General features: G+C 34.7%; 1 protein-coding gene across 15 annotated transcripts in view; it reads right to left on the bottom strand.

Moving 5' to 3' along the window:
- Positions 1 to 929: 929 nt before the first annotated feature.
- PAM (peptidylglycine alpha-amidating monooxygenase) overlaps positions 930 to 12,114 on the bottom strand; it is a 153,788-nt gene continuing 142,603 nt past the window's right edge. For 10 of the 15 annotated variants that reach the window (XM_034432709.3, XM_034432704.3, XM_034432706.3 and 7 more), the window contains 6 exons: positions 10,794 to 10,912; positions 8,814 to 8,913; positions 7,489 to 7,542; positions 5,125 to 5,325; positions 2,760 to 2,816; positions 930 to 1,766 (listed from right to left, as the gene is read on the bottom strand). In XM_034432709.3, coding sequence (XP_034288600.1) covers positions 1,585 to 1,766; positions 2,760 to 2,816; positions 5,125 to 5,325; positions 7,489 to 7,542; positions 8,814 to 8,913; positions 10,794 to 10,912 — 713 coding nt within the window. In that variant the 3' untranslated portion in view covers positions 930 to 1,584. The remainder of the gene's footprint in view (positions 1,767 to 2,759; positions 2,817 to 5,124; positions 5,326 to 7,488; positions 7,543 to 8,813; positions 8,914 to 10,793; positions 10,913 to 12,114) is intronic. The other 5 variants (XM_034432708.3, XM_087885924.1, XM_087885923.1 and 2 more) reach the window with 1 other exon arrangement.

The following is a 12,114-nucleotide window of genomic DNA, read 5'->3' as shown; positions in this document are numbered from 1 at the left end:
GCAAGCATTTATGTGACTTGGCAAACATAACACTACTTTGTAATCATTGTCACAACACTGATGGAAATCTTTGAATATCTTCAGATGCAGGCTTAATATGGGCTTTCTTCTTTGATCATATCACTGTTCTAGTTCTCAAACTCTATTATGTAGAAGCATATAGCCTATGTATGATACTCATACATAATATGGGTATATTAATCATGTATCAATGCACCCATATTTTTTTCAGTAGTGAAGGAAACTGGGACTGTTTGACAAAAATATTATTTCCACACATAGTGAGACTTGCTTCCAAATAGACCTGCCTAAACTTTAATGACCAAATCAGGAAGCCCTACTTCAAATAGTATATTTGCCACAAATTCCCTTTTTGATATTTAATCCATATGCAAATGAACAATATTGGTTGCTGTCTGAACTATTAGAATATATATCAATTAAATATTTTGAGCATTCTAAAGTGCTTTAAAATGCCAAATTTAAAAACAAGCTGACACGATAATCATATGTGATCTCTATGGTATAACTGAAGAACAATACGGGAACAAAAACAGTTCTTCTGCAAGTTGACACACATTTCCTGTTCCAGCAATGTTTTATTTTGTTATCTGCCCTGGAGGAAGGATATACAGGCCGGATTTTTTTTTTTTATTTAAAAAAAACCACCTCCCTACAACATGAATTTATACAGGTAATGGACTTTTAACTTTTTAATTTGTTTTTTTTTTCTCTTTTTTAAAAAAACCACTCCTTAACAAAATATCTTCTTTCATACAAAATAACATTTGAGTCATCTTTTCAGTTGCTGTGTTTTTTAAAAAACTGTTTTGCACCTTCTTTGGGGATTGATGGTTTTTTTTAACTGGGCTGTCTCCAAAGGCATTTCCCCTTCACCCCAAATACAAAAATTCCACTTTGACAGCTGATGCTCTGCGAACACTTTATTACACAAGTTACATTCAGCTTCTGAAAATAGTGTTCTAACAGTATAGCCATCTAAAAATAAGACATCCTGGAAACACACAAAGTCTGAGCAAGAAGAAGGAGGAGGAAAAAAAGGATCCAATTATAAATAGAGACTTTTTAAAATCTTTCCCTTAAAGTAATAGAATACTTGTGATATTTCTTTAAAAAATAGGAGATTTAGTGGCTCTGTTTCATTGTGGCACTGTATTCTCTCTTTTCTGTGATAGATTAAGGGCATCAAAAGTGAAAAGGCACCAAAGAAAAACTGAAAACCAAAGGTATTCTTAAAGCTGAGACTGGGACTTATTTACAAATATAGAGACGGTCCCTAATTGAAATGAGTAATATTATTTTAAAGCATTACTGCAATTAAAATGGGATTGCCCTGCTTTATTAAAAGGTTCACATAAAACAATGGCACTGATAGGAAATGTTCACACTCCAAAACTGAACTGAAGCAAAAGGGGAGGGAACGGAAGAACAAAAACAAAATTAAATCTGTGTACAGCCTCACAAAGGACTAGTACAATTTACAATTAAATACGTAAAATCTTAAAACGTGCTAAATCTGGCAATCTTTGTAGACTCAGACCATGTAGCAATTAAAGGCCAGTTTCAGGAAGAAGATGAAGGTATCGCTGGAGGCTGAGGGACAGGTTCTTCCTCTTCTGAATCTGTGGCATCCTCTTCTTTTTCCTGGTCACTCCCTTCGGTACTAAGTCTGTCAAACCCTTTTCGACTGTAACCTGCCCGGCTTGCAAAGAAATTCCCCAGATTGAGGCCTCCGCTGCCTTTTCCTGCAATGGAAATCAACTTTAAGACATGGTTCATGTTATCTTTCAGACATTTTTTATTTATTACTGAACATATTGGCTGCCCATCTTACCACAGGGTAATTCTGGGCGCAAATACTTTGGCCATCTAATGAGAAGGAAGGACTCACTGGATAAGAGCCTAATGCTGGGAAAGATTGAAGGCAAAAGAAGTATGGGACGACAGAGAATGAGATGGCTGGACGGAGTCACTGAAGCAGTAGGTGTGAGCTTAAATGGACTCCAAAGGATGGTAGAGGACAGGAAGTCCTGGAGGAACATTGTCCATGGGGTCGCAATGGGCCGGACACGACTTCGCAACTAACAACAACAACAATATAATCTGGACGTCTTACAAAAAGACATATTAGTTACTATACATTATTATTCTGATTTTTCAGGTTTCAACTTTGTTAGCTTATCAGCTCCTTCTGGTCAACATCAAGGAACACCTTAAAAGTAGAACTTTTAAACACCTTAAAAAGTAGAACTGTCCTCTGATCTTTCAACCAAAGGCAATATGTACCTTTTTCTATTTCCTTTCAAGTGAGACATGACACAGGCACAAAGCAGAGTTTGGACTTCGAGGTGTAATAGGTTTTGCTTTCTACCCACTCTCCCCATAAACCTTTTGCCCCTCCTTGCTTAAAATTAGCTCAGAGATATTTAGAATTTAGGTTGACAGAAACTACTACAGCCAATATTTTTCTTCATTTTAGATAAAGGGCAAGTCGGGGGGGGGGGAATCAATTTCTTAGTCCTATTATTTGCTTTGCCTGTGTTCCTCTAAGAAATCATCAGTTCCCAAAGGCTTTGTCTGGTATATAAGTAGATGACTCACCAACATCTTATAGCTTTCTCATCATGAGTAACTGCTGGATTCATTATCAGAGGAAAGACAACGCATACAAGAGAACATGCAAGGAAAATAACATTTAACTTTTAGAAAGGCAACACTAATTCTTTTATTGCACTTACCTCTAAATCTGCCCAGAATTCTACCTGAGCTTGAATCAAGTTTATGATCAGCATCAGCTATAAAATTGAGAGACATATGTAAATTAGAAGCTAGAATTATCAATTGAAATTACATGAAGCAAAACATGGAAGAGAAAGAAAACAAGAGTATTACCATTAAGGCTGTGATTTACAAATGATTTTAGACTGTCACTGATTCCTTGAACTATATTTTACTTCTCAGGCTAAACATAAAACCACCTTGTCTGACTGATACTTTTTCTGATGTTCCTGAAAAATGTCAAAGTCAAACTAAGAAGTTGAAACAATATAAATTGTTTTAATTTCTTTTTATAATAAAGGTAAAAGTCCCCCTTGCACATATGTGCTAGTCATCCCTGATTCTAGGGGGCGGTGCTCATCTCTGTTTCAAAGCCAAAGAGCCAGCGCTGTCTCTGTGGTCATGTGGCCGGCATGACTAAACGCCAAAGGTTTATGGAACGCTGTTACCTTCCCACCAAAGGTGGTGCCTATTTTTCTACTTGCATTTTTTACGTGTTTTCGAACTGCTAGGTTGGATAAGTAACGGGAGCTCACCCCATTACACAGCACTAGGGATTCGAACCGCTGAGCTACCGACCTTTCGATCGCCAACTCAGCATCTTAGCCACTGAGCCACCACTCAGTGTAATATAAAATAATTATTTAATAATTATTTATTTAATTATTTAATAACATAAAATTATTATTTTATAATAGACACCAGTTAATTGTTAATTGATAATTAATATTTGTCTTTTCTTTCTCTCTCACACACAAACACATAGCCTTTTAAATGTAGCAAAACTAAGTTGTTTTTTGTAATATAGAATTCAAACTCTCTTAAAAACTTAATAACCTTTCATATGACTTCAGATACTTAAAAATATTTTTTTCCTGAAAAATCTTATACTTGGCGAGAAAACTGCATGTAGCATTTGTGAATCCAAGCTCGTAAGGTCTCTCTTAGTTACAAAATGTTTCTTGCATAAAGTATGGCTTTCCTCATAAAAATTACACTTATAGTAATACTCAAAAGATTTTGTATGTTCAATTGGGGGCGATCATTTTCAGTTCAAGGGTAACATATATATACATAGAATCAGTTGCCCCCAGAGATAAGGAGAATCCAAGACCTCAGTGCCTTCCGCTGGGCCCTTAAAACCCACTTTTTCCAGCAAGCCGGGCTGGTTTAAGAAGAATTTTTAAATGTTTTAATTGGTTTGTGATTTTTAATTTTTGGGCCAAATTTATATATATATATTAATTGTTTTTAATATTTGTATTTCATGTTCTTAATTCTGGCTGTACACTGCCCTGAGTCCTCAGGGAGAAGGGCAGTATATAAATTGGAAATAAAATAAAATAAAATAAAATAAATGTTTTGGAGCAGAAATACACACAAAAAATTGAGCATTAAAAGTGTGTGTTTCTGGTACTAATCACCCATCCAAATCTGAAATTCAAAGCTTCAAAAATAACATCTCAGGTTAAATTTGGAGATAAACTCTGATGGTGAATTTTGACAACAATGAATGGGGTTTGGTGGACTACAGGAGAACATAGGAAGAAAAGGCATTTGTGGCCTAATAAAGGTGACGAGAGGAGGGGATTAGACATTTTATGTGCTTTCATCCCTGAAGCTGTCTTTGCTTAACGAACTAGTACGGAGTTTAAAGAGGCATTTGTCCACAAATGCAATTATTTTCTGAAAATAATGCTTAATAATTGGATCAGCACATTTATAGAGTTGGCTAGGGAACAGATTTTAACAGTTTGCCTTTACCTTTGATGCTGCTGTGTGTATTTTTAGAGCACACTGCTCCAAGTTAACTGCTGCTATAATTTTGGAGCATTGCAAGCATTGTTTTACGAGAGGTTAAAATGAAAAGTAGCTGTCTTTGGCTGGCTCAGAGAGAATCAATGCCAGAATAGATTCTAAAGAATACAGGAGCAACATCCGAAGGAATGGGTGTTTCCACTCTGTCTTATTCAAGAAAAGCTAAACAAAGCAGCAAGACCATTTCAACAATCCTTTTTATTCAGTAGACTTATAATTTCCCTTTCGTAATAAGCAATGCTATAAACTCAAAGTATTATCTCATCCCAGAAACCACAAGAACATTCATCCTAATTGAAAACTGAACTGAATGAAACAAGAACATTACAATACATCCTGATTTCTCAGGACAAAGATCCCATGATGTATGTTTTTTGAAGCCGGTTAACATGATCAGAAATTGATTATGCTGCGGCAGTGGAAAATAAACACTTCCGAAGTTCTTCTGTGTTATAAAGGCTTTGATATCAAAAGTGCTTGTTACCAGGTTAAACACCAATTAATTACCTCCATAGATTCTTGTCTTTCTCCACCAAATAAACATGGCAATTGCCAAGAGGACAACTACTGGAATAATTAGAAGTGTTGTAATAAGAACAAAAGAAACAGAACTGCTAGCCTGCTGGACAACTTGATGCCTTTCTTCTTTCCTTAAAAATTCTTTTGATGTGGGTTTCTTTGTCAGTATGCCTTCTATAATTGCCTCTGCTTTTTTTGGAGAGAAGAAAAGATTAAACACAGATTAACTCTTTTGATCCAGGCAGAATCTGCTACAATATAACAGTTCATTTCAGAACACATATTGCCACTTTTAAATACCAGTTTTTAGATACTTGAAGAGGGCAAGTATGATAACTTCCTAACAGAAAGTCAAAATTATTGACAGTGCAATCAATTGTTTGCAATTCCTCTTACGTGCCTTATGTAATTACTGGAAATTTCTATAATTGTCTTTCGTAAGATACATGATGGATTTGTAATCAAGGCTCGCTAAACAGGAAGAACTTTACTTGTTAAAATCCATTTTTTGTGAATAAAATGAAACACTGCTTATTTATCCTCACAAGCAATTTATAAAGCGTGTTCTTCAACAATCTGTATATATGGTGAGTTCTACAGTTCTATAGGCAGCAATTCGTGATTTTGAATCCTATACGTTTGTGGCCCAAAACAGATGGAAGAGAAAGAGGATGAATATTTACCCACACGATTCTGTACAAATTTTGTTTTTAAGGCTACCTAACAGTATAAAATACTGTTGTTACTTTATACTAGATTTTTTCCAGTGGCCAAATCATATTTTTGCAGCTATTTTTCAAAGAACTATAAATAATACAATATTAAAACAAACTTTATAAGGATTTTAGAAATAAAAGTATTATTCTCTTAATGTTCTTCCTCCTTATAATTCATCACATTCCATTCTGCTACTGTCACAATTTTTGGACCAAGGACACTTAGTTCCTATCAATGGTTGTAAGTCATTGCCTAAAGAAGCTGATCATACAATTTAATATTTAACAAAACTTGTACATGTCAAGCTATATCCCTTTATTTCATATGCACAAGTATTTTCCAGACAAGCATCTATATAATCAAAGAATGTCATTTTGCAAGGATAATTCTAGTCTAATCCTCAGCAATATATAGGAAACCCAATTAGACTACCAATGAGAGATAGCTGTACAGACTCTTTAATATCTCCCAAAATAGAGAATCTACAATCTCTACAGTTATACTCTTCCATTTTATATAGGTCTAACCATCAGGAAGTTGTTTTTCTTATACTTAAATGAAATGTAAGTAACTGCTATTAATTCTAGCCCTAAATTCTGTAGTTTTAGAAAATAATTATTGATGATCCTTCCTGTAACTTCCTTTAATCTACCTGAACATTATTCTTCCATTTGGTCATTTTTTTTTCTCCAGGAGGAACTTTCTAAATTCCTTCAATCTGTTCTTCAGTGCAGGACCCTAAGTTCCTGTTTTATTTTCCTTGACCTCATTTAATCTCTCTCTATTTAGTCAATATCCTTCTGGAAATGTGGCACCCAGAATCAACACAGAATACTCTTGCTTTAGTCTCAGTAAAACTGAGAATGGCAGAATAATAACGTCAAACATCTTAGACATGACGTTTCTTATAGACGTTTCTTCTTCTTCTAGCCCAGAACTGCACTCACCCTTCATGCAGCTGTCTCCTACTGCTGGCTCGGTTCAATTTGTTGTCAATTAATACACCATTGTCTTCTCAGATATAGTGTTTCCAAGCCAAACTTCTCTCTTCCAAATTCAGTAGAGATTGCATAATTGCATATTTTAGAAGGGAATTCCTGTGTTGTGTGTTGAGGCTTTTGCTGGCTCTGAGTTTTGCAAGCCAATCCCAAGAATTGTGTAGGCTGTAAGATCAAACCCAATCCACCCTGATTGTTGGAAAATAACAATGGAAAGGCTGGGACAACCAGTCTTCAAACTACACAGCCACACGCCAACTGTTTCTATTGCTCTGAGTTCTACTTCAGGGCGATATGGACCACTTAGGGCGTTGCTCGCAAACTAGAAAGTACAAAACATTCTTGATGCTTTGGGGATGGATATCTTCAAAGAGCATTCATGCATAAGTTAGAAAACAATTGCTGACCATAGTGCTCAGAACAATTGCAACACTCAAAGCAATTCCTTCGTAACAAATAAGTTCCATTTCATGCTTGTGTTTTGTTCCAATCTTGAAACTAAACTCTCAAAACACAAAATCATGGAAATCAGAGCAGCTTCTTTGTGGTCAGAATGTTTTAAGCTGAAGCACTTTGCACATTCCAACACAGAATCAGCACGTTCCCCTAAGCCTAAATGGCAGAAAAAAAGACCAACCTTTTATTTCCTGTATTTCAATCCCAGCTTTTTTAACAGACCGATGCTCCATTTCTGAAACACAGAAATTGCTTTTGACACACTGTGATGTCTATGATTCATTGAACCAGTAATGGTCACCAGTTGTGATACATAATTGATGTTGCAAGTATAAGAATGCAAGCAGCTCTAGAATAGCAGGGGTTATACTATAAGTAGTATATAGTAAGTAGTACATTTCTTTCAGAATAAATAATGAAAGGTTTTCTACCCAGGAAATCAGAAACATAAACCAAAATGTCAGCACAAAACATTTATTCTTGGCGTGTAATAGGTTGGCAGATGATTTATAACAATCACAAAAATTGTGATCTGGGAATCCTTACAGTTCTTTCATTCTTACCTATTTCTACTTTCAAATTTCTTCACCTTGTTGTTTTATTATGCTTTTTAAAAATATAAAATGAAAAAAAAATACCTACAGTAGAATTATTCCTTGATGACTTTAAGCAGAAAGATACTGATAGAGACACTTTCAGCCAAGAACAAGTGCCAACTTCAATGACCAAATGACAGCAAAATATTCCAGTGGGTACAACTTATTTAGGTTAACAAGATGTGAAAATGGCACAGGAAAATGAAAATCAAACCATTTGCACAGCAGAGTGACTACGATTCTCAGTTGGCCTGTCAATGGACATTGCATGCCAGATGCTAAGGAACAACCTGGGATGAAGAGCTCTCTTTAACAAGATCATAAAGCCACACATGGCAACACAGCATTTAATATTGCAAATCATCTTGGTGAATCTCTAAAAGAGCAAAAGTAACAATCCCCATTGGTCTTGTTTGGATTTCATTACAAGTTTAGACCCTCAGTTAGTCTAGCTCTGATGGTTCAGAGCATTACTTTTCCTTACCAACATTTCTTACCAACAGTTACTGAAAAAAATAGCCGTGTATCAACCACATTTTAATTTACAGTAGTTTTAAAGAGGCTTCTGAGAAATACAGGAAACAAACAATTATTTATTAGCTAAAAAACTGGTCAGTTTAAAACATTACGAATACATAATTTAAAAACATAGTTAAAACATGACTGCATATATAGAACAACAATGATAACTTTTTAAAAATCATCTGAAAAAATCAGTTCACAAACACCTTAACAAAATAGAGCTTTAGGAGCACAGAAATCTTTGGTTAATCCATCAAATAGCATTACAACCTTTTTACAAAAATCTTGCCCCACATACATTGAGACATAATGCACAGTAGCTTTAAGAATATCATCTTTTTATATGGGAATATTAATGCGCTGATGATCTAAGGCAACAATATCTTACTTTCTGTGGATGTGAATTTCCACACCGTGTTGGCATGAGCATCGCCAATATACACCAGTCTGTCTTCGGAAGCAACAATGTCATGTGGCATCTCAAAATTCTGTGAAGGTAAATAGCTAACGTATTAAAATAAGGAAGACATTGGAAATTATTCAGTAATTCAAGAGGACGAATTATGAATGCAGAGGCATTTGACAGTGTTTGAACTTTTAATCATAATTTGTATAAATTGTGAAAGATTCTTAGCAGGGATGTGATTGAGGAAACAATAAAATATACTTTGTAACTATAAATGAAAGACTGCAGGGAGTCTTCATTCTCCAAAATTTCCTAGATTACTTCTAAACCATCATTCTTTTAATAAGATACATGTTTGTGGGGTTTGCTTTTTTTTTTTTTTAACTAAACAGTGTTGTTTGTTTCCTATTCTCAATAATCAGAAAAACTCATAGGTGGAAAAATTTGAATTTATTCAAGTGCACTTGACATTTGTTTTAAGTTTTCAAGGCAGACAAAAACCTAGAATACTGATTAATTTTAATCTGATGGCAGGCTGATTCTACATGCATAGTGGCAACTACGGACAAGCTGAAAATAACAGAAAATACTATTACAATTTACTGTATTGCCCTCAGTGAAATATCTCTTCTCTCCCTACATTAACAAATCAAATTTATTTCTTGGCCTGTACTCTATCTCTTTGTGGCTGTAGCCTAATTAAATAAAAGCCTTTCCATATGAGGCAATAAGCCACTGTGTGCTGCATAAGCTCTGAGCCAGATATTGCATGTAGTATAGTTAAAGCTAAGTAGAAAATGGAGAGAGTTCACTGAAATATATTGGGAGACCATTTCCTCTTTCTTTCTTGAATTATTTTGCAGATTAAAAAAAAAAATCCAAAGAGGACCAATGCGTGCCTTTGAACTGTTACAAAGCATCAAGGTGAGGCTATTAATTTCTATTCTTTATTTTCATATTTCTAATTCTGTATTTCATGTAAATCATACCTATAAAACTCAAATCAACAATAAGGCAATCAAGTCAAGTCCAGTAACAGAATATAAAACCCTAATTTCCAAATGTATTCATGCATGCCCTGTTAGGTTTACAATATACTATTAGAATCCAGAAATCAGAATTCCATATAGATAGCTTTTCTCTCTTGGGACATATTTTTTTCTCAGCTGGCATTCTTGCTTTAAAGTTTTTCTAATAGTGTTTCTTCATTCTTTGGCCACAGGAATTTGCTGATCATCGGTAGATACAGATTAATGAAGCTGTTCCATTAATTAATTTAAATTTACCATCCTTTTGTTCTAGTTTTAGAAAATTCAATTACAAAATAAAAAGGGCAATCCAAAAAGTGCAAAATCATCTGCTTCCCGTTCAGCAACTAAGCATGCTTTCAGAATTTGAAAAATAAAGTTATTGAATTCACTATTCTCCCCTCCCCCCCACATTGAGGAACATCCAAAGTCCTTAGAACTCTAGATGTAATCCAGTCTTCAGTGCATTACATTTAAGGAAGCATCTTATGCAACAATTGATGGTCCAATGGACCACTTAGTGCTCATGTAAATCTTTAAAGAGGAAACATATGCTGATTTCTTATTGTCTATTGCCACTTTATTATTAAAATAGTGTTGTAGTAGTTTGTCTTGCATATTAATTTTTTTGGTTGAACTCTTTTAATAAATAATTCAAAACAGTTTTTCTGAAATATCAAAACCCATGCATTGTTAGGTTAAACATTTTAGGATTAAGTATCAGGTTGCACTGAAATATTATTCAGTGATATTGTCTAATATGAGAATTCCATTACATGAATTAGAGGAATAATTCCATAAAACATTATTTTAAAAAGTACCTAGGTGAGATTTTTCATAATGAAATTTGAAATGTGCACAAGATCTAGAAAAGAAAAAAAGAGAGCATTCATGCATTTTTAATAATACCAAGTCAAGTTTCACAATGTGTTACCTTTCTAAGTGGAATGAAAGTGTCAATGATTTCTCCAGTTGAAAAGTTCATCACAAATGCTTGCACTGGCTCCCTGTCTCCAGGGTAAGGCTTTCCATTAACTGCATACAGGAGGCCACCTATAAACACACATTCATATTTTAATACTATGCATATAATGAAAGGTTTATTATTTCTTGCAATCCAGTCTAAGCACCACAATACACAAACAAGGAAAGTTACACATCTATATTATTACTGTTTTCATTTCCCCAATGCTCAATTGCATGTTGAAAGCCATCTGTGATTGTTTTTAACTATTGCTCACTTGAAATTCTAAGAACAAGGAGAATCCACCCTGACCCACCCTGCAGATTTTGCAGGAACTAAAATCCCATTTTTTAACTACTCCATTTAAGAAAAAGTACAAGACAACAAAAAGACCATGCTTTGCATTTTGGCTGATCTACTATACAAAAGGGGCAAACTGACAAATTTCATGTTCATTTTGTTTGGAATGCTGATAAAATGCTAGGATTTCCCCTTATAGGGACCTGAATATCAGGAGGAATAATGAAACAAGTGTTCTCTCAGTTGGAAAAATCGAACCACAATGCTTCTAAAATCAGTAAGCCAAGTACTGCAGAATGCTTCACTGTTCTTCAACCAAGTTTGGGATTTCAGAACTGCAGAACTCTGAAGTTGTTTCTGTCTGACAGAATCTATTTTGAGGATGTACTCTTAAAAGCAACAAAACTACCAATATATTTGAGATTGCTTTTGCAACAGTGAATTAATAGCAACAATCTTGTACCATCACACAAATATTAATCCTTTAAGCTATGACTATTAGGCAATAATTAACACACCTCGTGGAGTACAAGTAGTATAATCTTTAAGGAGAAAAATAAACTGGAAAAAGATTAATTGCTGCAACAGGATATTTATTATTAAAAATGTACACATCACACATCTATCACATTGTCTGGGGTCTAACTAGTATGAATAGAGATAAAGGGTAGATGTTCCCACCCTTTTTTGCCTTTCCAGGGGGTTGAAGAGCCTCTTGAATATTAATGAAAAATAGGAATGGAATCTTTTACATTGTCCCAAGAAATGTTACGGTTCCATCAGGTTCCCTTTACTTCTTCTCTTTAGGATTCAGGGTATCATTTACATCTTGTAAATGGATAATGTTTGGTTCAGGGATGCTGATAAAACAATGTTGTAATGGCTTTACAGAAACATTTAGTTCTAAAACAGTAGAAGCAAGCACTTTACAAACAATATGCTCCAGTATCAACGATGGACTGGAACCCAGACTGAGGTAAAACTCATACCC

The sequence above is a fragment of the Pantherophis guttatus genome, chromosome 2 (genome assembly GCF_059756535.1).
Source record: "Pantherophis guttatus breed Tessera chromosome 2, ASM5975653v1, whole genome shotgun sequence".
Classification (NCBI taxonomy): Eukaryota; Metazoa; Chordata; class Lepidosauria; order Squamata; family Colubridae; genus Pantherophis; species Pantherophis guttatus.
This window is presented reverse-complemented; position numbering and strand designations above follow the sequence as displayed.